The 26,881-nt window shown below is 48.6% G+C and overlaps 1 protein-coding gene across 3 annotated transcripts in view; it reads left to right on the top strand.

Annotated features, from left to right (window-relative positions):
• GRB14 (growth factor receptor bound protein 14) overlaps nt 1-26,881 on the top strand; it is a 1,076,705-nt gene that overhangs the window by 631,046 nt on the left and 418,778 nt on the right. For all 3 annotated transcript variants that reach the window (XM_069224269.1, XM_069224270.1, XM_069224268.1), the window contains exon 4: nt 4,976-5,050. In XM_069224269.1, coding sequence (XP_069080370.1) covers nt 4,976-5,050 — 75 coding nt within the window. The remainder of the gene's footprint in view (nt 1-4,975; nt 5,051-26,881) is intronic.

The raw sequence follows: 26,881 nt of genomic DNA, 5'->3' as shown, positions 1-26,881 counted from the left end.
GATGCCTGGAAGAAATGTATCATTGTCAAGAAGTAATTGCAGGACTGTGGTCTGCCCTATGCCAAGGTTTACCTGATGCACCTCAGGTTCACTTGAAAGAGTATAACTATGATGTTCACTGATCCTGCAGACGCCCTCACTTTTCTTCAAAATAAATTCCCAGAGCATGTGACACAACAGCCTGGGATAGTGGCAACTCTGGGTTGTTACTGGATGAGGTTGAATGAGGGTGATATTGACAAGTCTGCCTTTTTTCTGTCCTATTTCAGAAATCTGTGACTGAAGTGTATTGTTTCATTATGCTCTTTTAGCCTCCCAGATATTTGAACTTCTTTGATTGTCTGTTACATGTGAGGCTGCCCGGGGCCTGGAATAGGCTCTTCCACTCATGAAAGTATACTCTAAAGCTTTGATGTATTTTGAACTGCATGTTTTCATCTGATGACAGTGTAATGCTCCATCAGTTGTCGCTCTGGCAGCCCCCGTCTTCAAGCCATGATAGGTGCAATATTAGATGAGCATTATGTTTCACTGTTTTCTAATTCCAGTCTTATTAGGTTTCAATGTTTGGGGCATTTGCTAGGAAGTTGGCTCCTTGTGTGGGTGGGTGGGATGGAATGTTGAAGGGGTTCAAACAGGCAGAGATAATTATTGCTTGGATTGTGCTACATTGGACACTTCTCATATTGTAGCTGATACTAACTTTAACAAATAGTGGTTGGTGGTCATGCTCCTTAAAATCAGTTACTTGTTATGTGAGAGGGCTAAATAATCCCTGCAAATACAGGCAAGTGATTTCTTATCTCAAAAGGCATGCAGTGGATTTTGTACTACTGCAGGAAATATATATCTCCCCTGGCCGTGAGAACAAGTTGACACCCATATGAGGCACACATACTTCTATTACTATTCCTCCTATTCAAGAGGAGTCACTATCTTCATCAAAATGTTATTGCAATTCCAACACATAAAAACAATAACTGACCAAGAGGGTAGATTTCTTATTCTTTAGGGAATGTTCAACTATACACATATCATCCTGATGAACACATATGGCCCAAAAACACATTCCTGACTTCTTCCATGTGATATCAAAGCACTGCAAGGCGCTTGACCCTTGTACAATTATTTTGGGGTGGACTACAGTCTTATCATCAATACGGAGCTTGACTGCTCTGGCTGTAATTCACCATGACTAACCAGAGGTAGGGAGGCCAACCAGGGCATTATTTTACATTTTAATTTGATTGATCTCTGGAGATTGAAACACCCGGCAGCATTTGCATGAACCTTTCATTCATCTGTACATGACTCTTCATCCCGCATTGACTTCTGGATGGGCTCAATGGATGTGCTGGGTTACACAATCTCCCCAGGACCCTATTGAACAACTCTTCCATAGTGCTGCACCTAGGAATGCCTAATAACTGGTGTCAGATACCACTGTGCTGCCTCCAACCCAAGAAACTGGTGTATGTAGTATTCAGAGAGGAAATCAGACAAGCCATTACGGACTCTATAGAGCTAAATAGAAACTCAGTTGCTTCCATTGCCACCCTCTGGGAGGCTCTGATAACTGTTGAGTGTGGGGAATATATTGAAAAGGGACATGGTACCCTAAAGTTGATTAGGACCAGGTTAGATGCACTGGAGCCTGAGCTGCACACACTGGAAGTCAAATATGGCTCTCCTTGGGACAAATCAATATTTGACTCCATGCACACCATGCTACTTGATTTTCAGGGGGAGACATCCAAGAGCTAAACTTTCTGAGCAAGCATAGTCAAGTCCCAAGATTGGGGAAGGGTATTTGCTGGGGCGCACCCTTGCAATTCTGCTTAAACCTGGCTGGGCTGCGAATCATATACCGTGTGTTCACACTTCTGATGGTGTCATAGCATACGATCCTTCTGACATCACAAACATGTTTGTTGCCTTTTATAAGCTAGTGTACACATCGAGAATGCCGGCAGTGCCTGCCAACATCAAGACATACCTGAATAGGGTGACCTATTGTGGGTGGGTCAAGAGAGCCGCAGCCTCAGCGACAGCCCATTTCCATAGATGAGATCAGACAGATGACCGAACAGCTAAAAAATAGGAGTGCTCCAGGTAGTGACAGCTTCCCCACCAAATTCTATAAGAAGTATGTAAACGAATTAGCACCAGTGCTATTGACAGTTTATGAAAAAGCCTACCAAGAAGGGCAACTTCCACTGAATATGCGAGAAGTCATAGTAATCACTTTCCATAAGCCAGACAAGCCTCCTGATGGATGTGACTTCTATCGCCCACCCCATTAATGTAGACAAGATGTTGGTGAATAGGATACTTCTATTGAAGACACATCTGAGTTGGTCAGATCAATCCAGGGTCGCCCCGGGTCGCTTCATTGCAGACAACCTTAGAACATTAAGTGGATGTTCGTCCTGGAAGTCTTGCACAGAATGGGACTTGATAGAGCATTTGTGAAATGTTCAATCTCATTTATACAGACCTGTCAGCCAGAAAAAGAGTTTATGGTGAGGTGTTCCAGGCATGTTGGATCAGCAGGTGGACACAACAGGGCTGTGAATTCCCTGGCCTGCGCACTTCAGGAGTTTCACTGCAGACATGGGATCAGTATGGGACTTTGTTATACACTGCTATCAGTGTACGCTGGGGATGCCATGTTGGTGGTCAGAGACACTGAAGTAAACTTATGCCTGCTCATTGATGAAGTTATGTAGTACGGCTGCTGGTGTGGGCTCTAGATGAACTGGTTGAAGTTTATTATGGTGCCCCTGATGGAAGAAACCACACACCCTAACATATCCGACCGGGTCTGTCTGATTACTAGGCATACTGTATCCAATGGAAATCTCAACTTTCCTCTGTGGGAATTATTGTACATACTTGGAGATATCACAAACGTAGGTTGATTGCTGGATCACTCTACCACTATTACTGGCAGACAGGATAACCCTGATGAAGATGGTGGTGTTACCAAAACTTCTGTACCTGTTCCAAACCATTCCAGTCCCATTAAATAATGTGTTTTTTTACTCAGTTGCACTCGCTCATGCTCAGGCTAGCGTGGGAAGAAAACAACCCAGACTTAACTGGCATAGGTTTTCACTCCCATGTCATAGTGGAGGATTTGCGGTACCCTATTTTGAAGTGTACTACCTGGTGGCACAAGTGCAGTTCACACATGACTGGATTCATAACAGCAGACACGTCCAGCAGATCACCCTCAAACAGTGATGCTGCTAGTATTGGAAATACAATATAAACAGCTCCCCATAAACAACTTACCAGGTCATGACACGAAATACATACTGTGAGGTGCACTGTATGGGCTGGCTTCACTTTGTGATGTTTCAATGCCTTTCTCACCCTACATAAACATAGCACACTACAGCTTGCTCCTTTTGGACTGTTCCCCTGTGAGGCTGGCTAAACTTGGTAGGAAGCAAATCAACACCAAGGGAGATTTATTCCTTGAGCATATGTTTAAAACATATTAGGAGTATTTAGGTGACTCTGCTACCAGTCTGATAGATGTTATCACATGTAGAAAGCTTGCTCATGAAGCCGGTCACCCTCACCCACACAAACTCATTACATAGCAGCAGGTGTCTTTAAAGCACAGATACAATGGACAAGGGATTCTGGGACTGAATATTACAGATGAGATGTGGCAATATTGGTGCCAACAAATCAAAGAAGTCTCCCCTAATGGAAGGTATTGAGTAATACATTATAAATATATGCATAGAATGTACCTGACCCCAATGGTCCTGGTTAAGTATAACCACACAGACGACACTAGATGCAAGTGTTGTGGTGCTTGGGGGGCAGACTTCCTGCACCTGGCATGGACTCTTTGGCAGTTGCTGCATTCTGGGCACAGGTTATAGATGCAGTACTCAACATGATGGATCATACTTTCCAGCTAACCTCTGATATTGTTCTTCTTGGATATGTTAAGAATGTACCAAAGGGTTGTCACAAATTTACTGCCACTGTGCTGCTGCTTGGTACATGCAGAGTATATATGGTGTGTGTGTGGGGTTGGGGGAGAAAAGCCCCTGTTTTCCAGGGCTGGCTCAAGGACATGTCCCTTTGTGAGGAATGGTCTGGCATTTATGTTGTCACTTTCCTAAGGCTGTGAGACCGAGACGATTTTGGGAACCAATTTGGTCTTACTTATCTGCTAAAGACCATGATGAAACATCACTACATTTTTTTGAGGTTAGATAGGTCTTCGCTTGCAGTCAGTGAGTTCCTTGCTCAAGACAGTGTGCTTCTTCTGTGGATGGCTATACCTTGTGATGTATTTGTAGAATTTTGTGGGATAAGATTGTAGCTGCCATATGGCCTATATGTACTCTTCTGTGATCATTTTATGGATTGTTGAAGTCAATGTCTGTGCCAAGCTACCAGGGGGTTGATCACAGGTTAATTTGGGATTTGGTTGCTGCTTGACCAGGGTTCACATTTCTCACGCACCCCAGCTACATTTTATTAATTAAATAGTCTACTATGTAATGCTTTTCACCCACTCGATTCGCATTTCATCGACGGTCAGAAGGTTCAGAAAGGACTCAAGCTGCGTGTAGAATACTATTCATTGCCAGTTTTGACATTTGTACTTTTGATTTGTGGTATTGACCTTTATTATTATGGTTAGTTATGTTTTGTTTCCCCCAAAGTTCCCATTAATTTTGTACAATGATGTACACAGTAGCTGCATACAATGTTATGTATGTTAATTAAACATAGCAAACAAGTTGGAATTTGATTAACAAATCATGCATCAATTTCTGGTTTGAGTAACCATAATGACAGCACATTAATTGATTGTTAAATCATATACCTCTCTGTGAAGTCCTTCAGTATCTAAATATTAAAATCAATTACTATATTTTACATGAAGGAACTATACAGCGATGTTATAAATGTGTTTTGTTTCTTGTATTTTATCTATCAGACGTATTTTCCCACTCGTATGGTGTCGTTTACAAACGAAGTACCTGAAGCGATGACCCCGACAGAAACTTTGAAGGTAAGTCACACTGGCGCAAACACAGGAGTTTTTATTTTCGATAATTTCAAAGAATTGGGTCATAACAACAATGTATCAGTTTTTTCATCTGGAATTGCGGTCTTAAAATGGGCGTGACGGAAGTGTATTTTTGTTATGTTGTTGATGGTGTTACACAAGTGTAAAGTGTAAAAGCGCTGCCCATTGTGATTAAATACAAGCTCAGTGAAATCAAGGAATGCTTAGATGATTGCACAGATAGCACTTAGGTTTGTGTCAGGGCTCTCCGTGGCATTTAACACTCTTGACCCTTACACCCTTATTGCTCAAAATGTTTAGTGGATGGCGGGATTAGGAGGAAGACCCCTTATTTTTTTTTTATTAAACGTTTGTTTGGTCAAGGTGAGCTCCATCAAACAGCACAACATATTTTGAGTAAAATATGCTTATAGGCAGTGCTTAATTTGTGCTTGTTGTTTCCGGTGCTGAGCACCGGCACTTATTTTTGAAGGCCGGCACTTATTCTTCTGCCTCAAGCATTTGCTGCGAGCAGAAGACACATTTGGAAAAGTCGGAAGAAGAGAAAAAGGAAAAAGCGTCACAAAGGTAGAAAGCAGAAGGCTGCCAGAGTGAGCTGAAGGGGCGGGGAGTGGCTTTAAATGGATTGAAGAGGCCCGAGATGGCTTCAGGATTACTCTGCCTCATTATTCCGTGCTCCACATTTAAATGCAGCAGCCGCGTGTTCAAGAGCAGGGCTTTGGGCACCAACACGTTTTTATTTACAAATTAAGCACTGCTTACACGCAATACATAGTTAATACTTGCGAAAAACAACTCAATAAGAACAAATACTAAACAATTTTCCCCACACGTCACAGCAGAAAAAGCAAACGCTACTAAACTTTTTATTTACAATTTTATGTTTCTTACATGTTTAATACAATAGGTTCTATGGATGTATGTAATAATTCCCAATCTCAAAATCACGTTTGTTGTTCTCCTTTACATGCCGTGGTCTTGTTTTTCATCATTATTGGTAGTATTTTTTTCTACGAGCATTGGAAAAGTCAATGGCCCTCATTCTGACCCTGGCGGTAAAAGGCAGTTACCGCCGGTCAGAAGACCCCCATAACACCGCCGCGGCCGCGGTAACCTGCCAGGGTTATTCTGACCCACAACTGCCAAACCGCCAAAAACCCGACCTCCACTGAAGGCCGCCACATCAGCGGTCAGCGATAAACTGGAGATGACCAAACCTCCACCGTCACGCCAACAGAAATACGCCCATGCCATTACGACCCACGAATCCACGCGGCGGTCTTTCAACCGCGGTATTCCATTGGCGGTACACACCGCTGCGGTCAAAATACACACACACATAGAAAACTCAGCCACATTGGACAATTACAAATACACACACCTGATACACATACAAACACCACTCCCACACAATCAATATGATATAAAACACACACCCACATCACCCACAAACCCCCACAAATCGAAATTCAGAGACAAGGCGCAATACACAGAGAGAGAGCACAGGGAACGCAAACCACAACACACACAGGAACCCAACATCATCCCCCACACTACATCTACGCACAAAACACCACACACCACTACACTCATCACCACAAACACCACCCCACACCTCATCCACACCACCCCATGGCACCCCAAAGACACCCCAGGTTCTCGGACCAAGAACTCAGGGTCATGGTGGAGGAAATAATTAGGGTAGACCCCCAGCTCTTCAGCACACAGGTGCAGCACACCACAATAGCCAGGAAGGCGGAGCTATGGCAAAGGATCGTCGACAGGGTCAACGCTGTGGGACAGCATCCCAGAAATCGGGAAGACATCCGAAAGCGCTGGAACGACCTACGGGGGAAGGTGCGGACGATGGTGTCAAGACACAACATCGCTGTGCAGAAGACTGGCGGCGGACCCCCACCCACTCCACCCGAATTCACAGCATGGGAGCAAGAGGTCTTGAACATCCTGCATCCTGAGGGCCTCGCTGGAGTAGGTGGAGGAATGGACTCTGGTAAGTCTAATCTCAACTACTTCACCCCCCCCCAACCACCAGCATGCCAACCCCCACCCCCACCGTCACCCCCAACCCCCCAGCACATATCCTCCCTGCTAATGTCTCACCAGCACAACCCAACCAAACCAACACCAACCCCTGAATGCCAACACAAACCATGGACACCCATCACCTAAGCATGACCACTGCACATACCCATCCCCCCCCCCAATCACCCTCACAACTCCTCCCACAAGGGAATGCCAGCACTGGGGGACAAGGGCACCCACAAATCGCACGCCATGGCACACACAGAAGCAATAACCATACTCTTTTACCCCTGCAGGGCCCGAACGCCAACACACCGGCCCGGAGGGTCCAGAAATGTCCATCCCACCCCCAGAACAGGCCCCCAGTGATGACAGCAGCTCTGTCGACCTAGAACCTGATGACCAGCCCGGACCATCGGGGACCTCTAGACAGTCGGTTCCCCTCAGGCAGCCACAGGCCCCAGCAGACCTACCCCCCTCTGGAAACCCCAGCACAGCACCCACCCAGCGGGCCCATGCCTCTGTCTCCAGGACAGGTCAAGCAGCGGTGTGTCTACCACTACAGGGCACCCAGGGCAACCCACCACCCCAACAACAACAGGGACCTGGGGGCAGTGGTAGTGGGCACACCGTCCAGGGGACAGAGGCCCAGGAACAAAGGGGAACTGGGAGGGCTGCTGTGCGACAGAGGGAGGACAGGCCTAGGGAACCCACTGTCCAAGAGGCCCTCACCACCATCATGGGAGCGTACCACCACTCCCAAGAGACGATGGCGACGGTCCTGGCCAGGTTCCAGGAGATCCAGGCCATGCAGGAGGGCCAGTACATGGGGTTCCGGGAAGAACTGCGCAGCATCAGTTCCGCAATGGGTACAATCGTGGTGGCACTCAACCAGATTGTCACCACATTGCGGGACCATGTGGCCCCCCAAAGGGCCCCTGCCACTAGCATGGAGGAAGAACAGCCCACCATCTCCGCCGGCGCTAGTGGTCAGGAGGCCCCGACACAACAGCAACGGGCCACCCGGACCCCACCCCCTGCAGAACATGAACCACCCCGCAAGAAAGGCCTGAGATCTAGGAAGAAGACAGAGTAGGATGTCAAGACCCCCGCCATGCACAGATCCCCCCGGATGACATCCCACTGTCCCACTTGTTCACCCTGTCCAACCTTGAACTGCCCCTGCTCCACCTTCCACAGGCATATGGACAATGCACCTGTGCGAACGAGAGTCTGGACTCTGCCATGGACATGCCTCCACCATCACCCATCACCCTTTTTGAACTATACACCAATTTTTGCACTTCAATAAACACAATTATTGCACAAAAACCATCTGGAGTCTGCTCTTTATTTTTTAAAACCAAATGTATTCGATATAACCAACCAAAAATGTCCAAATACATTGTGATGACAACATACCAGTGTCACACAGCCGTAGTCCATGGGGAAATAAACCAGAGGGCACTCCGTGGGGACCAGATCACTGAAATAGGAAGGCAAATTCACAACTAAGTTACCATACATTGGGGTGAAAGGTCAGACAGTAGAGAGCCAGTACTGTTACAGATATAATAACATGCAGGAGTAGATTCTTACCTGTGTGTTACTGGAAATACTGCAGTATCACTCTGTCCCTGTTGTCTGTGTCGTCCTCTTCGTCTTCCTCCTCTTCACTCTCCGCAGGCTCCACAGCGGCCACAACACCACCATCTGGACCATCCTCCTGCAGGAAAGGCACCTGGCGTCGCAAAGCTAGGTTGTGAAGCATGCAGCAGGCCACGATGATATGACACACCTTCTTTGGTGAGTACATTAGGGATCCACCTGTCATATGTAGGCACCTAAACCTGGCCTTCAGGAGGCCGAAGGTCCGCTCGATCACCCTCCTAGTACGCCCATGGGCCTCATTGTACCGTTCCTCTGCCCTTGTCCTGGGATTCCTCACTGGGGTCAATAGCCAAGGCAGGTTGGGGTAACCAGAGTCACCAATTAGCCACACACGCTGTCTCTGTAGCTGTTCCATCACATAAGGGATGCTGCTATTTCGCATGACGTACGCGTCATGCACTGACCCTGGGAACTTGGCATTTAAATGGGAGATGTACTGGTCAGCCAAACAGACCACCTGGACATTCATCGAATGATAACTTTTTCGGTTCCTGTACACCTGTTCATTGTCTTTTGGGGGGACCAAAGCCACATGGGTACCATCAATGGCACCAATGATATTGGGAATGTGTCCAAGGGCATAGAAATCACCCTTCACTGTAGGCAAGTCACCCACCTCAGGGAAAATGATGTAGCTCCGCATGTATTTCATCAGGGCAGACAACACTCTGGACAATACCCTTGAAAACATAGGCTGAGACATCCCAGATGAAATGGCCACTGTAGTTTGAAATGATCCACTAGCCAAAAAATGGAGTACTGACAGCACCTGCACTAGAGGCGGAATCCCTGTGGGTTGGCGGATGGGTGACATCAGGTCTGGCTCCAGCTGGGCACACAGTTCCTGTATAGTGGCACTGTTGAGTCTGTAGGTGAGTATGACATGTCGTTCTTCCATTGTCGACAGGTCCACCAGCGGTCTGTACACGGGAACATTCCTCCGTCTCCTCGCAAGTCCCAGCGGACGGTGCCTAGGAAGGACAACATGGAGCACAGAGTCAATCAACCCACAGGTAAGTTCCCACAGCCTGCACAGTACACGAATCTCTCTGGATTGAATAGCTTGTATGAGTGTCGAGGCAAGGCCTAGCCATGTGTGACGCAGTAGGAATTAAGCCATGTGAGCCCTTGAAATGGCGGTTGCCTGACCTGTGAAGTGTGACAATGTGAAGTGAGGTCATTGCGCTGGCGTGGCACGCCGTGGCGGTAGGCGGTCGAAGACCGCGGCGCAAAGCAGCATTGGTTAACATTGAACCCTATGGGTTTCAGAAGCCAATGACGATGTGCGCCGGCGGTCGCGGTACGCACCGCCGCGGTACGCACCGCCGCGGGCGTGTCCGCCATTTTCTCTCTGCTTAATCACACGAGACCTGAGCATCCACAGGAGAGGACCTATACTGCAAGTGCTGCTGTGACCTCGGTCTGGAAGTGACAATGGCTGCTGCGACTGGGGAAAGGGCCCTCGCCTTCAGTTCCGAAGAGTTGGAGAAGCTCGTGGACGGGGTCCTCCCCCAGTATGCGCTACTCTACGGTCCTCCAGACCAACAGGTGAGTACACGGGGCCAATGCATAGTGGGCAATGCCTGTGATGAGTGGGGTGGATGTACGATGGAGGGGAGGGGAGCGAATTACGAATGCATGGCACGACAGATGAGAGCATGTGCCACATGGCAAGTTTGGGGAGGGGGGGGCACTCACATCGAGCATGCAGAAAAGTGATGATGTTTCTTTTCCCCCCCTGTACATGTCACATAGGTCAGCGCCCATCAGAAGATCAATATTTGGCGTGCCATCGCCAAGGAAGTCCGGGCCCCGGGGGTCCACAACAGAAGGGACACCCACTGCCGCAAGAGGTGGGAGGACATCCGCCGCGGGAGCAGGAAGACCGCTGAGGCTCTGCTGGGGATGGCCTCCCAACCTAGGAGGGGTGCCAGTCGTACCTTGACCCCCCTGATGTCCCGGATCCTGGCGGTGGCCTACCCCGATTTAGATGGGCGCTTGAGGACATCACAGCAGACACAAGGGGGTGAGTACCAGCACATTCAGCTATATTTGCGCGCAGTGGAGGTGCCTGGGTGGGGGAGGAGGGCTGTGGGTATCCCTAGGCCAGGGTGATTTCTGTAGGCTAGGCCCCTCCGTGAGGTATGGTCCTGTGCCCCCGCCCCCCACCTCTGTCGGGTGCCTAGTAACGCTATTCATGGACCTGTGTATTCTGTGTGGGCAGTTGTCGCCCATAGGCTTGTAGGGCATGTCTCAGTGAATGAGTAGTGTACCCCAAGTGCGCAGCGTAGTGCAGGGGGCTTTTGTGTCTGTCCTCTCCGCCAACGGTGTCCCCAATGCATGCACTCAACTTGTCTTTATTTCTCCATCCCCCCCCCCCATTTTCTTTGTTTTCCTGTGAATGTGTGCATTAGCATCATCAGGCGGAGGAGAAGTGGCATCGGCGCAAGAGGGAGCTGCATCTCACATGGCCCCGGAGGGCCATGCAACGGACTCCGACATGACCAGTGAGATGGAGGGCGAGGGGGGCTCCACCACGGGGACCTGTGCAGACGTCAGTGACACCGACACGTCCTCGGATGGGAGCTCCCTTGCGGTGGCGGCAACATCCGTGCCCACCGATACTACAGGGACAGCCGCCACCCAGCGCACCAGCTCCGCCCTCCCAGCAGCCCCTCGGCCTTCGGCCCGTGCCCGCACGACCAGGAAGGCGGCCATCTCCTTCGCCCCAGGCACCTCAGGCCCTGCCCCAGTCACCCCTGCTGCCCTCAGTGAGGAGGTCATTGACCTCCTGAGGACCATCATTGTTGGGCAGTCTACCCTTTTGAATGCCATCCAGGGTGTGGAGAGGGAGGTGCATCAAAGCAATGCATACCTGGAGGGCCTTCATTCGGGTCAGGCTGCCCAGCAGCGATCGTTCAACGCTCTGGCCTCAGCACTGACGGCAGCGATTGTCCCTGTCTCCAGCCTCCCTCTTCTAACTCCCTCCACCCAGTCCCACTCCCCTGTTCCTCTGCCTATTCCATCCACACCTACAGACCAGCCTGCACACACCTCAACACCCAAGGGAAGCTCATCCAGACATAAGCACCACAGAACACACAAGCATTCACACAAGCAACATACAGATGCAGACATGCCAACAGCCACTACCTCCTCTGTGTCCCCCACCTCCTCGTCTCCCTCCTCCCTCCCTGTGACGTCTACACTCACACCTGCATGCACAACACCATCAGCCAGTACACCCATCACCAGCACACCCTCCATTACAGTCCGCACACGTGCAGTCACCACCCCCACTGCCATGTACACGTTCCCTGTGTCCTCACCCAGTGTGTCTGTCACCCCCGCTTCCAAACCACACAAACGCAGGCAGGCACCCAACCAACAGCCATCCTCCTCACGTCAGCCTCCAGCCCAAGCACCTGCACCCAAAGACACCAGACTTGACTCTCCTACAACCACATCCTCTTCCTCCACTCCCATACCCACTCCAGCTACCCTTCCCATGGCTCCTAAAAAACTAATCCTCTATAAACTGGACCTCTTTTCCTCACCTGACCCACCCCCTCCATCTCGTAAGAGTTCCAAAAACACCTCAGCCACCACCAGCTCAGCAACTCCCAAGAACGTCGTGCCTGGTTTTTGGAGTCCGCCCTTTCCTTGGGCAGGGACATCGGCCAGCAGCAAAGGCACAGCCAGCCCCCCCCCCCCGGGAAGAGGAGCAAAAAACTGAAGGGCAGGCGCAACAGGCCTGATACGCCTGCCCCCAAGGAGGGTAGTCTTGCACCGTCACCTGCCACATCGGGTAAGGGAGCCAAGGGTCACGGAGAGTCTGCCAAGGAGGGCAAGGGCAGCAAAGTGCAAAAGGCAGGGAGCATCCGACCTGGCCATGAGGGCCCCACCAGCCTCATTCCAGGGGTATCGGAGGAGACCCAGGGCCACATGACTCCATCACAGGAGGGCCCCGCAACGGAAAGGTCTGATGCTGACTGAGCGGGAAGTATTGGCCAGGTGTGGTTCACTCGAAACACAAGACAGGCACCGCTGAACAGGGCCCCGCCAAGACAGGCACCGCTGAACAGGGCCCCGCCGTGAGGAGCACCGCTGAACAGGGCCCCGCCGTGAGAAGCACCGCTGAACAGGGCCCCGCCGTGAGAAGCACCGCTGAACAGGGCCCCGCCGTGAGAAGCACGGCTGAACAGGGCCCCGCCAAGACAGGCTCCGCTGAACAGGGCCCCGCCGTGAGAAGCACCGCTGAACAGAGCCCCGCCGTGAGAAGCACCGCTGAACAGGGCCCCGCCAAGACAGGCACCGCTGAACAGGGCCCCGCCGTGAGAAGCACCGCTGAACAGGGCCCCGCCAAGACAGGCACCGCTGAACAGGGCCCTCCTGTCAAGCACCGCTCCGCTTGGCCCTCCTGTCAAGCACCGCTCCGCTGGGCCCTCCTGTCAAGCACCGCTCTGCTGGGCCCTCCTGTCAAGCACCGCTCCGCTGGGCCCACCTGTCAAGCACCGCTCTGCTGGGCCCTCATCTCAAGCACCGCTCCGCTGGGCCCTCATCTCAAGCACCGCTCCGCTGGGCCCTCCTGTCAAGCACCGCTCCGCTGGGCCCTCCTGTCAAGCACTGCTCCGCTGGGCCCTCCTGTCAAGCACCGCTCCGCTGGGCCCTCCTGTCAAGCACCGCTCCGCTGGGCCCTCATCTCAAGCACCGCTCCGCTGGGCCCTCATCTCAAGCACCGCTCCGCTGGGCCCTCCTGTCAAGCACCGCTACGCTGGGCACTCCTGTCAAGCACCGCTCCGCTGGGCCCTCATCTCAAGCACCGCTCTGCTGGGCCCTCCTGTCAAGCACCGCTGGCCCATTGGCAGGCCCGGTTCTGTGTCGGGCAGGGCTTCACGAGGCACTCTGCCCACCATGCCTCCTCCATGACCAGTGGACTCTGTAATCCACCTGATGGACTGTGGCTTTGCACCCCCCAGGATGGAACAGTGGGCAATCCACCCACTGTAGAGACTTGAGAGACTGTGGCTTTGCACTCCCCAGGATGGCACAGTGGGCAATCCACCCACTGTAGAGACTTGAGAGACTGTGGCTTTGCACTCCCCAGGATGGCACAGTGGGCAATCCACCCACTGTAGAGACTTGAGAGACTGTGGCTTTGCACTCCCCAGGATGGCACAGTGGGCATGGAGGCCCTTTGTGGATCTGGCGTCGTGGACTCATGTGGCTGAGGTGCCCCCCCTTCCCTTCCCCCTGAGGTGCCAGTATTTTATTTTTGTGATGCCCCAGCAGTGTTCTCTCCAATGGACTCGATCTCGTGTGTGGGCTTTGCCCATGTCTTGCTGCACATTGGCCCACGGACATTTGAACTTTGCAAAACTGTGCCGGACTTTTGCTACTTGTATATATATAGTTCTAGATGTGTAATAATTCTTTATATATTGCTAAGTTCGCTATACTTAATTATTGCTATAATATAGTTCTATTTTTACAATCATTGCCTTTTGTCTTTGCTTTTTTGTTTTGGGGGTTTGGGGGTGTCAGTCTGACTTTTTCATCTGCATTGGTGTGTTGGTATTTCGGTGGGGGTGAGGGTGGGGGTGGGTGTGTGGCGTATGTGTGTGCCCGTAACCTTCCCTCCTCCCCCCTCCCCTGTGTCGTAGGTGCAGTACTCACCGTTGTCGTCTGCGGCGACGTTCGTGATCCTGGAAGAAGAGCAGGAAGGCAATGGCCGGGAGGATGTGGAGTTCCGGTTCCATGCTGTCCCGATTCCGCGTGGAGTGTGTCGAGGTGAGCGTTTTCCATTGGAAATGTCTGTTTCCGCCGTGTTTTTATCGGCGGGGCTCCCGCCCCGGAAAAGGTGGCGGATTGGTGAGTCGTGATAGGGTTGGGCGGTACATTGTCTGCCGCCTGGCTGTTGGCGGTGACCGCCGCGCTGTTTGTTTGTGCCGCCGTGGCGGTCGGAGTGTTAAAGCGGCGGCATGTGTTGGCGGTTCCCGCCAGGGTCAGAATTCCATTTTTTGGACCGCCAGCCTGTTGGCGGGTTGGCCGCCACTTTAACACTGACCGCCAGGGTCAGAATGACCCCCAATATGTCTGGCTTATAATTAAGAGTACCTCTTCCATGGTGATTTTCGTGTTGTATTGTGGATAAATGAGTGGATGAATGGAAGAATGAGTCAATGGGAGGCTGCATGGATGAAGGACCGAGTGCATGGATGTGAGGAACTGCGTACATGTTGCATGGGTGGGTAAGTGCATGGATAGAATTTTAATTATTAAGTCTTGCTTTGATCCAAATCAGTAGACAATAAGTGAGATTAAAACTACATGGATTTATTTGAATCTATGAAAATGGCACAAAAATATTTTTTTTAGTTGACCAACCAGGTTTACTCTCAAAGGGTCGGTGAATTTTAGCTCTCGTGAATATTTTTTTTTTAGGTACCCCACCAACATGATTCATGCAGAATAACACACTGTATGGCCACAGACACCTGAATAAAAATAAAAATCAACTAGGGACATATTTACAAATGTAACATAGCGCAGGAAGTAAAGTAACTACTCTGCGTTCCTTGAATGGGAGAGAGCACAACTGTGTCATCTCTACTAAAAAGTGCAAGTTTCGGTGGTGTGGTTAGCGGAGTTTTTATACACGAAAGGGTCCCTTCCTGTGCAACAACTATGTTTTCAGGCATTTTCCTCTTTGTATGTTTGCAGCACAGAGTTAATCATTTCTCCCATAAAGTCTGCCTGCAGAATTTTGCCTCAAATCCCTGTCTACTATTCTTTGTAGATATTAATTTACATCAAAATCCATAGGTGGTTGCATCGGAAAGCCCATACACCACCAATCCAATTTCCCCTTGATGCAAAATAACACGTTAGCCCATTGTTTACCGTTCCATTTCTTTGAGTTACAATCCAATGGTAATCACAATTTGTGTTGGATTGTAATCCCACCAGTAGACTTTGCATTGGATCTGCATTAAAAAGGGACACAAGCCTGACACAAAGGGCCTAATTAGGAGCCTCTCAGTCCAAGGACTACCAGATTCATGGTGGCGGTGGGACCGCCTCACTCTAAGCCGTCTGATCGCCACATTACGACACTGGCGGTGACCGCCATCACCAACAAGGTTCCTGATGGGCTGACGGCAGTCGCACTCACGATCAGCAACTGCAGCGCTGATGTAGCGCCACTGTGCTGATCACAACTCCTGTTTCCACCAGCCGTTCCATGGCAGGTATCCATGGAAAGGCTGGCGGAAACACAGTGCTTGGGGCCACAGGGGGGCCCTTGCCCAGCACCCTCTGAATGCACACTGTCTGCACAGTGCGCATTCAGAGGGTGCTGTTGTGGTACAGTGTTGGCCAATACTGTAGCCTTGTTCCTGCCAGTCAGCCTGGTGGGAACGCCGTAATACAATGTTCCTGCAGGTCAGCCCGGTGGGAACATTGTAATATGATGGCAGGATTGCCACTGACATGACTGCAGCTTCCTCCCAGTGGCTTTGGCAGTCCTGCGGTGGGACGGCCAAAGCCATAATGACCTCCAAAGTCTTTCTAAATCTGGGTCCTAATCTACCTATTGAACATTGCTGTCAAATCCAGGTTGCAAAGTGCCTACAACCTCTAGAAAATAAAACATCCTGGGAGAAGGGGTCCTGTTTCAAAATGGGTTCCACCCATTTAATACACCCAGATTTTTCTTGCTTTTTGGATCATCCTGTTTTGGACTTTTTACTGTGGGTCAGTCTCATTAAATGTGTCTCACCCACTGTACCCACATGGCAAATCGACTACTTGTGTTAACTACTAGTGCCTACCTTTTAAAATAAGGTTGCTGTGAATCAGCAAGGGTAAGGGGCAGTTGTCTGGTTACACATGAACATGTAGGGCTGCACATGTGAGACTTCTGTTGAGCACAGCATGGTAATTGCGTGTAGGTAGCCTGGCGCAGAGGGGACCCTGCAGGATTAGATATTCACCTGGGGTAGGCCTTATAGGGTACAATCATTTGGAATGTTAGTGTGGCTTACTGGTTTCTATGCACTGACACTTTATTATACACAGAGTGTACTCTTCCTTAGGGTGCATTTTGACTCCCGTTTGGACTACAAATTCCAGTGACGTATTGAAATGGGGTTGACCATGTGCATCAAAATCAAATATGTGAGTTCCAAGAAGGTATATATAACAACATATGGGTGATCCAACACTGTCAGCTGAGGAACAGAGACCAGGCCTTTAGTCACCCTGCTGGGCCACGTTAATGAAAGTACCTCCCCGCAGAGGAAACAAAGCCCTTCCCCCACCAAAGGCATAACTAACAGTGCTTTTCTCAGTTCCTGAGGTTCAGAAGGTGAGGATAAAAAAAAATCTGCATCTGCTAATTATCTGTCACACTGTAAGAGGGCTGGTGACAACTCAGGCCCACTGAACAAATGAGGGAGCCCAGACAACTAGAGCCAACACAGGAGGGACTCCACTTTCAACTTTTCGTTCGAAAGGCCCTGCCAGTGATGTCAGTGAGGAGCAGAGCTGAGACCCCAAGAGCAGATGTGACCAGTGACTTTAGGATGGCGACAACCTCAACTGTCCCAGCATGCTGTGCGGGAGGATTGAGACAGGGGTGGAGAGGTAATGCGGCACCTTAGGATTGACCAAGGGTGCCTAGTTTCTAGAAACATCCACAATTTTCTAAAACCTCTTGCACAAGGGTGAGAGCTACCCTTGGTGCTGTTTGTGCCTTTTGGTGCTGGATCCTGGGATTGCAACAGCCGTGGACCTCTAGAAGGGCAAACTCCCTGATTCCCAAAAGGACAAAGGAGTCTTCCTCCTTTTGACCACAGGACCACTGGGTCTCTCCAACGGCCAGTGGGGCTGGTTTCCCTATTCCCTCTGAGGACTACTTTTGGGAAAGATCTGGAGTTCTGCACCCTAAGACAAAGACAAGGAGAAACGTTGGTCTAGAGTGCCCTTGGACACAGCTCCCTCTAGATTACATCAAGTTGGGCCAACAGGGCCTGAGTTATGGCCTTTTAAAAGCTGATGACCTTTGACTTTTTACAAAAAACATGGTGCGTGGGGATCTACAGAAAGTCCTTTCCACTACCACAAGGGTAAACCAGGGCTCAGTGCAAGAATTATTTCATTAGAGGGAGGTTGGGTGCATGGGGCCCCCTACCCATTTTCACCCTCGCTGTTCCTCTCTCCCCCGGGGCTGATGCACAGAGTGGGGGGTGCCATTGCACTCCCATTAGAGAAAGCGAAGGGATCCAGAATCTCAGTTCTGGGCCCTCAATGGTTATGCATCTGATCCTCACTTCCAGTGCAGGTGTCTGGGGGGGGAGCAGGACAGCCATCACAGAAGACAAACTCTCTACTCGCTGGAGTGGGCAAAGGAGCAGAGCTGCTGGCTCCCATGGGCAGTGGAGGAGATTCTGTCCACATGGGGAGCTGGCTCTAGCAGCCAGGGATGGGCTCCCTGAGCTGTCCCTACCAAAGGAAGGTATGCAGGCTGTCAAGGTGGGACCAGGCACCTCAAAGAAAAAAAAGAACAAAATTAAGCTGAAAGTGTCTCTCCTCAAAGCAGCATGAAAGCCGCTCCTAAAATATTCACTGCCCCTGGAAGAAACCTCCCATAATGCCCTGCTGGGTTCGTCAATTTGCATATTATGTTGCCTTGTGGTGGCCCCTGGAGGACAGGAGCACTACCACAGAATTTGGAAACTGTTGTGGGAAGCTGTAGAAGTTACGACAATCAATCAATCAATCAAGGAATTTGTAAAGCGCACTACTCACCTGTGAGGGTCTCAAGGCGCGGGGGGTCGCTGCTACTGCTTGAACAGACAGGTCTTGAGAAGTCTCCTGAAGGTAAGGAAGCCCTTGGTCTGATGCAAGTGGGTGGGAAGAGTGTTCCATGTCTTGGTGGCAATGTGATAGAATGATCTGCTCCCGGTTGTAGTTCTGCGGATGCGTGGGACGGTTGCTAAAGTGAAGTCGGCGGAGCGGAGCTGTCAGGTCCGGGTGTAGAAGGAGAGCCGTCTGTTGAGGTATTCTGGTCCGGTGCTGTGCAGTGCTTTGTGAGCATGAGTGAGGAGTTTGAAGGGGATTCTCTTGTTGATGGGGAGCCAGTGCAGGTCTCTCAGGTGGCCTGTGATATGGCAGTAGTGGGTGATGTCCAGTATGAGGCGTGCGGAGGCGTTCTGAATGCGTTGCAGTCTTTTCTGGAGTTTGGCCGTGGTTCCTGCGTAAAGGGCATTGCTGTAGTCCAGTTTGCTGCTTACTAGGGCTTAGGTGACTTTTCTTTTGGTTTCCGTGGTGATCCATTTGTAGATCTTTCAGAGCATGCGGAGCGTGTTGAAGCAGGAGGAGGAGATGGCATTGACTTGCTGGGTCATGGATAGTGAAGAGTCCAGGATGAATCCTAGGTTGCGTGCGTGGTCGGTGGGAGACGAAGCGGATCCAAAAGTGGCAGGCCACCAGGAGTCATCCCATGCAGATGAGGACCTCTGTCTTGGCGGAATAGAGTTTGAAGCAGCTGTTCTTTATCCATTCGGCGATGGCCTTCATTCCTTTGTGGAGGTTGGTCTTGGCGGAGTCTTTGGTGAGGGAGAGGATCAGCTGGGTGACATTGGCGTATGTGATGATGTTGAGGTTGTGAGATCAGGCGATGTTAGCGAGCGGAGCCATGTAGATGTTGAAGAGGGTTGGGATGAGGGACGAACCCTGGGGTACACAGCAGAGTTTGTTGGCTTCAGAGCGGAATGGAGGGAGGCGGACTCTCTGAGTTCTGCCGGTGAGGAAGGAGGTGACCCAGTCCAGGGCTGTCGCTTATTCCTGCATTGCTGAGGCATGTGCGTAGGGGCAGCCCCCCAGATGTAATATTTGAAAACTGACTATTCATTTGTAGGGTCCAGCAGCAATGACCCTCTGGAATTCTCACTTCATTTTTAAAGCACTTCCAAGACTGGAGCTTTGGCTATACAGCTAGGAGTGCTGCACTCTTTAGGGGCTGGTTCAATGGCTGGATGTTACTCAAGTGGAAGGTATCTAGAGCTGATATGTGGAATGAAAGAATGAATGAATTATAGAGCAAGTGGCTACTCTGAGGATTGTTCTGGCACTAACAGAGGGAGCCCATGGTACACACCCAAAAACAAAACCTCACTGCCCCACAGAGAAGAACCACTTTTTCTGCAGGATGCAGTATTAAGGGGGATCAGGCACAATTCACGTAGGAGCTCATTACATGATTTGGCAGCACAAGAAGAGAAAGCTTCACCAACCCTTTGAACACGCTTGAAATGAGGGATCGTAAGATGTGATGTAGAAGCAGAATACAGCATTCTGAAGGGGAGGTACTGGACACATCTTTTCCGTAGATATCCAGGAGAAACACTGCCCTGTGAACCAGGACTTTAAATAGGATCTGTTTCCTGAAAGGCAGCGAATGAAGAGCTTTCAAAGTTGATGCGATTAAAGAACATCTAGGTAAATGTAAGAGAAGCCTAACCACTGCATTTTGGACTGCCTGCAGGTGATTCTCCAGAGCCTCAGCATCTTCTAGATAGAGGGTGTTAGCATAGTCCTAGTACGACATGATCAAGGCATGGATCGTCACTCTCCTAGCCTCCAAAGGAAGGAGGAGAAGAAATTTCTTCAGAGTGGGGAGCAACTAGAAACATTGAGCCACCACAGCAGAGATCTGCAGCTGCACAGAAAGGGCAGTGTCCAGCTTCACCCCTAAGATTTTAATCACCAAAAATGAAGGGTTGGGGCCAGCAACACAGGGGGCCAAAGATCTTTCCATCAGTTTGACACATGTGATCCAAATAGAATAATTTCCATCTTCTCTGCATTACATTTGAGTTGGCGACCCTGCATCCACTCAAAGACAGCTCGCATGCAGTGAGGAACGTGCTGGAATTGAAGCATGGGAGCCATCAAAAGCAAGAAGCAGCCGGATATCGTATGAAAAGATTTTGCAACCCAGCAGCTGAACCATAGAGACCAAAGGGGACATAAAAACATAAAAAATAGTAGAGCTTAATGAAGAGCCCTGTGGGACCCCTTGGTTAACTGTCTGGATCTCGGAAGAAAAAAGGCGAGCCAAACAGATTGGCCTCTGGAGTCCAAAAAGAACTTGCACTATTCTCAAACAATACCACCCACACCAACGGCAGACTGTGGGTACAAGAGGATTGAGTGTGGGATGGTGTTGAAGACGACAGACAGGTCAAGAAGAATCAAGGTGCATTTTTCCTTGAATCTAATGACCATTTAATATGGCGAGAGATCTCCAGTACTGCAAATTCCGAATTGTGATGGGGCCAAAAGCCAGGTTGTCTGGGATGTAACAGCTTACCTTGCTCAGGATTTTCAGAAAGCTAAGCAATAAACAGTTTTTCTGTCACTTTAGTGAAGGCTGGGAGAAGAGAAATGGACCTGTAATTGCAGAAGATGTTAGGGTTCAGTGGAGGGGTTTTGAGTGAAGGAACCACCTTAGCCAGTGGCAGGCATGTCTCCCAAGAAACGAGAGTGGTTGCAAATGGGGTTAATCACAGGAATGATGACATCTATTGCCACAGGTAACACATTAGGGGGACAGGCTTCCAAAGGGGAGCCCGATGTACATTTCAGGGTGAATTTGAATGAGATAGACCTGAACTGGGTGAGCTTGGTCCTATGGCTGTCAGGATCCACATGGAAGACAGGATGAAGACTGTCCTGCAGAGCAGTCAGTGATCTCTGAATATCAGTGATTTTTGTCTCAAAGAACTTTGCTAGCCCATTGCACAGCTCTTGGGAAGGGGCAACTGCCCTGAGGTGGGATTGAGGAGAGAGAAATGATTTCACCACCTGAAAGATGGAATGGGAGCTGTGCTCAGTGGAATTAATTATGTCAGGAAAGAACAAACTTTGGGCCTGTTTAAGAGAGGCATGATAGGCTCCAAGAGCAGGTTTTGTAGTTGGCTTTTTGTCAGATTCATTAGACCTTTTTGCAAGATTTATATCCTGCGGCCAAAGACGCAGAAAACCAAGGGACTGGGAGTCTTCCCCTTCTCTTCTTAGCTCTTCTAGAAAAGCCAGCATATCTGCTGCCCCTGCTGGCCAAGTGTTGAATGCCTCCCCATTTTGGTCTACATCATTGGTCAGACAAGGGCAAGTATTGGTGAGGAGATCCACCCAATCAGAGTTTTTCACCTTCTTCCCCACCGTAAAAACAATATGGCCCACCATCTTGCCCTTCTGGTGGGGGTTATCCATTTTCCAATTGATAAAAATCAAGCAATGTTCAGACCATAGGGCAGGTTCGGAGGACAAATCAACAACAAACAGTTAGAAAAAATCAAATCAATGGTATGAACTGCTGAATGAGTGGATCCTAGAACCAACTGGGGCAAATTCACAGAAAGTAAATGGTTGATAAGCGTAAGTGTCAACTCGTCATGCGGGTTCTCAACATGTAGGTTAAAGTCCCCTAACACAGTGAAAGTGGCCCAGTGCAATGGATTTTTTTGGACTTTTTTGCTTATGTAGGGTCATCCCCAATCTTTTTGCCTCCTGCCTCCTATTTTTTCTGACCTGTTGCTGTTGGCCTTTGAACTCTGAGCACTTTACCACTGCTAACCAGTGCTTAAGTGCATATGCTCTCTGTGTAAAATTGTATGTAATTTGTTTATCCATGATAGGCATATTTGATTTACTAGTAAGTCCCTAGTAAAGTGCACTAGAGGTGCCAAGGCCTGTAAATCAAATGCTACTAGTGGGCCTGCAGCACTGGTTGTGCCACCCACATAAGTAGCTCTGTAATCATGTCTCAGACCTGCCATTGCAGTGTCTGTGTGTGCACTTTTAGCTGTAAATTCGACTTGGCAAGTGTACCCACTTGCCAGGCCCAAATCTTCCCTTTTCTTACATGTAAGGCACCCCGAAAGTAGGCCCTAGGTAGCCCCAATGGCAGGGTGAAGTTTATGGTTAAGGTGGGACATATAGTAATGTGTTTTATATGTCCTGACAGTGAAATAATGCTAAATTCGTTTTTCACTGTTGCAAGGCCTGTCCCACTCATAGGTTTACATGGGGGCTACCTTTAAATCTGATTAAAGTGTAGATTCCCATTGGGAGCACATGGACATGTGGAGTTTGGGATCTCTGAGCTCACAATTTAAAAATACATTTTAGTAAAGTTGATTTTAAGATTGTGTGTTTAAAAATGCCACTTTTAGAAAGTGAGCATTTTCTTGCTTATACCATTTCTGTCACGTTGCGTGTTTGTGTATTCCCTGTCTGGGTCAGTTTGACAATTGGGCTGGTGAGCCATCTGTGCTAGGAGGGAGGGGAGGAGTGGTCACTTACATCTGAAAGGGCTGTGCCTGTCCTCACACAATGCTGTCTCCAACCCCTGGTGAGTGTCTGGGGCCTGGCCTGGGAAAGGCAGGATTTCACATCCAACCAAGGGGGTAAGCAGGGGTTAGCTGAGGGTGATTCTCTTTTACCCTGAATAGAGTGAGGGTCCTTGCTTGAACAGGGGGTAACCTGACTGTCAACCAAAGACCCCTTTTCTAACAGATATGGAACCTGAGTTTCTTCTAGGGATCTGATAAAATCCCCAGCTGGACCCAAAGGATGGTAGATAAGAGTCAGGTTTGGGTCGACAACAGAAGGTGATAGCCTAGACTCTCCGCCTCCTGCAGAGTGTCAAGCTAAAAAATGGAGAGTGTCAAATGATGTTTAAAAGCTATTTCAACACCCCCTCCCTGTTTGTGACTTCTGTCACAATGGACCTGTGACTACCCCTCTGAGAGTGCAGCACTTTCTAGGGGTTGAATCTGTGGTTTCATTTTAAAGGGGTTGGAAGTAGTGGTTTCTAGGGGTTGTTTTTATGGTTCCATTGTATATGGTCTAAACATGTATACAAATTGCTCATACCCATGTTATGTTCATTTTAAAATGTTTTATTGAAATAATAATGCTGACAGTGATTAATGACAGTTGATTTGGTTTATTGACATTAATAATTGACTTTACCCTCACAAAATGATGGTGCTTGTAACATTTGATTGGTTGTTCCTGTAATATAGTGAAGCCTTGATAATGCCAATAGGCCTGTTTTATCTAAAGTGATACTCACCCCTATATGGCGATGTGTTGTCTGTAAAAGGTTAGAGGGCACTCTGAATTTGAGGGTTATGACCGTTGGAGGTAAAATGTGATTTCATAATGTAAAAACGTAATCCAAAGTATTTTTCATCTGCAATATATAGACATCTATATGTTTGTAAATTAATGTGTAGTTGTTAGTAGTGTGGGTTTAATTTATATACTTTTCCTTTTCTGAAACAAGCACAAACTGGACAATCCTTTATTGAGTGTTATTGTTGCCTACACTAAAAAGAAGGGGGCACAAAATTGGGAGAGCTATATGGTCCAGTGCACTCACTCCCGAAATGAAACAAATGTACATATAAGATGCACCGTTATGAAATTTGAGGCTCCACTCTACAGATTAGGATGGGAGTTTCGGGTCCCCCCAGGTGCTAGCTATTTAGGAACAAAAACCCTCACTCACCATAAGGTGAGATACTTCATCATCAGGCCATGCTCCTTGTAAGGCTAGCACAGCAATGCTTGATGGGCCCTCCAAGAGGGCTCTTTGCTGGAGAACCTTTCTTAAGAAGATGCAGTTGGTGAATGAGTGTGTGAGGAACTGAAACAAGTGAGTTAAAATTGACTATGGGTGTCACAAAGACAATCTTTATTATGACCTGAAACCAATGTCAAGAGTAAATACAGAAAAAGGGGGTGGCCACAGATTGTAATGGTCTGGTTCCCTATAAAGTGAAGATGTGTGTACCTAACACCTCAGCTGTTGTTGTATGTACATAAGACTGCGTGTGGGTATTCCCTACACTACAGGACCTATGGTCAACATGTTTCTCACCTATATTGTCACAGGGATCTAGTGGTGATTCATCAGGACCTAACATATAATCCCTAATCCTCACTAAAAAAACACAAATGCTCTGTCTAAACTAAATCAATATGATCTACAAACTCCTAGGAGGATTCTGTGCATTAGAATGTTGGGATCCTCTTAGTATGAGGTACAGGCCCCTTGGGGATGGCAGTGGCGCTAGCTACTCTTCTAGTAAAGACATTTCTTTAATTAGAGCAGTGCGGTCAAGTGGACCTACCCACTCACCATGCTCCCCAGAATTTTATTATTGCCTGTCAGCGAATGGTGATTACTAGCCCACACAGCCTCCCTGGGAAGGCTTTGGATTGTTCTGCTTCACTGCCCTGACAGACTCAGGTGCTACAATGGGGTGCTTGGTTCCAAGTAAAGGGAAATTGCAGACCTGTTACTTGCACAGGCCTCATATCTTGCACAACTAATAACTCAATTGGCTACAGGTGCTAAACGCTGTTACACCCCAGAGCTCGTGACATAATATTCCAGACAAACATCATTACACCATACCATGTTAAATGAAACAGTATGCAGAGGGTATTGTAGTTTTGAATTCAGTGATGCAGTTGTGATTTAGATGAAAGTGCAGGACAAGAGGACTGTAGTCCAACTATTGTAAGTTTACATACTATGATTTTCAAGCCTGAGGACCTACAAGCACCAAGACCAAGAAATAATTTGCTACCAGGGAGTTATAGAAAAAATTTATGCTAGGTGTGGTGTAATGCGAACTTGGATGCCTCAAAGATGACAACCAAGAGCTGTGCAGCAGAATTTGTCTCTACCATGTAGTAAGAAATATGCATTCATTATCACCATTATTTTATTTTTTGGAATGATTCTGCTGTTTTTTGTTTTGGCTATGTGCACTAGGACACTGCTACACAAGGCCCCAGTGCATGTGCTCAGACCCTTAATACAAGTACAAATTTGCTATACAAAATTGGCATATTTAGCTTACTCATGAGTCCCTAGTATATTGTTCACAATGTACCCAGGGCCTATAAGCTGAATGTCACTACTGGAATGCAGCACCCATTGTGCCAGGCACTACAGTGACTGTGGCAAACATGACTGTAGTCCTACCATTGTAGCCTCTATGTGCAGTTTTAAAACTGTAAATTTGACCTGTCAAAATAACCCATTTTGATAGGTCTAAACCTTCATTTTAAATATTAATATTACCCCAAAACAGGCCGTCCTCCCATGAGGCCGAGTGCAAAGTATTTAAAAGTAGAACATGTGAAAGTCTGATGTTAAACATGTTCTTACAGTCAAAAGGCCCCAAAAGCTATTTTCACTGCAACAGGATTGGCTTATCCATAGGAAAACATTGGATACAATATTACATTTAATAATGTTAGCTCTCCTTAGGAAACCACTACAAAGTTCATTCTTGGACTTTTTGAAATATTAATTAGAATCCCAATTCAATGGTGATGTTCTATTTGTAATAAATATTTTATGAAACATACTTATAGAAAGTTAACTTTTTCCAGCCTACAGCCCATTTGTGTGAGCTCCAGATGTCACCTGTCAACTGAATAGCCCCTTTCATGCATTGTAAAAACTTCTCCCAGAGCAGAACAAAGGCTTTGGGAGTGGTGAGTTGTTTTGTTTCCTCTGACACCATGACCATCTGGGCTGTGACCAGGAACTTGATAGACCTCCCGTGTCACAGGCAGGTGTTATCTGACACCTGGGCAGGGCCTTTCCTTGTTCCTCCAGACAGGCACCAATCTTAGTGGAAGGGGAGTTGCCTCCAAAACTGGTTATAAGTGACCACGAGAAGGGGTTAATAATTTCCCTGGGCATGCCCCTGGAATGGGCACATAACCACCAAACAAGTGAAAACAGGTTTTATCATCGCAATAGGCAGAGAGGGGCACATTGGGATTGTTTGCAGGGCTCATCCCTATCCACAGGCTAGTGCCAGTATAAATGTTGTACCCCTGGGCACGCTCTCTTTGAATATTACTAGACCTGCAGAAGACAGAAGAAGGACTGTACATGTTGGTGAGACCTGTGAGAAGACCTGAAAGGCTGAACCTGCTCCCACTTGTACCCAAGACAATGAAGTAGACTTCAAGTGTCAGTTGGCTGACCTCCTGATA

The sequence above is a fragment of the Pleurodeles waltl genome, chromosome 3_1, assembly GCF_031143425.1.
Source record: "Pleurodeles waltl isolate 20211129_DDA chromosome 3_1, aPleWal1.hap1.20221129, whole genome shotgun sequence".
Lineage (NCBI taxonomy): Eukaryota > Metazoa > Chordata > Amphibia > Caudata > Salamandridae > Pleurodeles > Pleurodeles waltl.
This window is presented reverse-complemented; position numbering and strand designations above follow the sequence as displayed.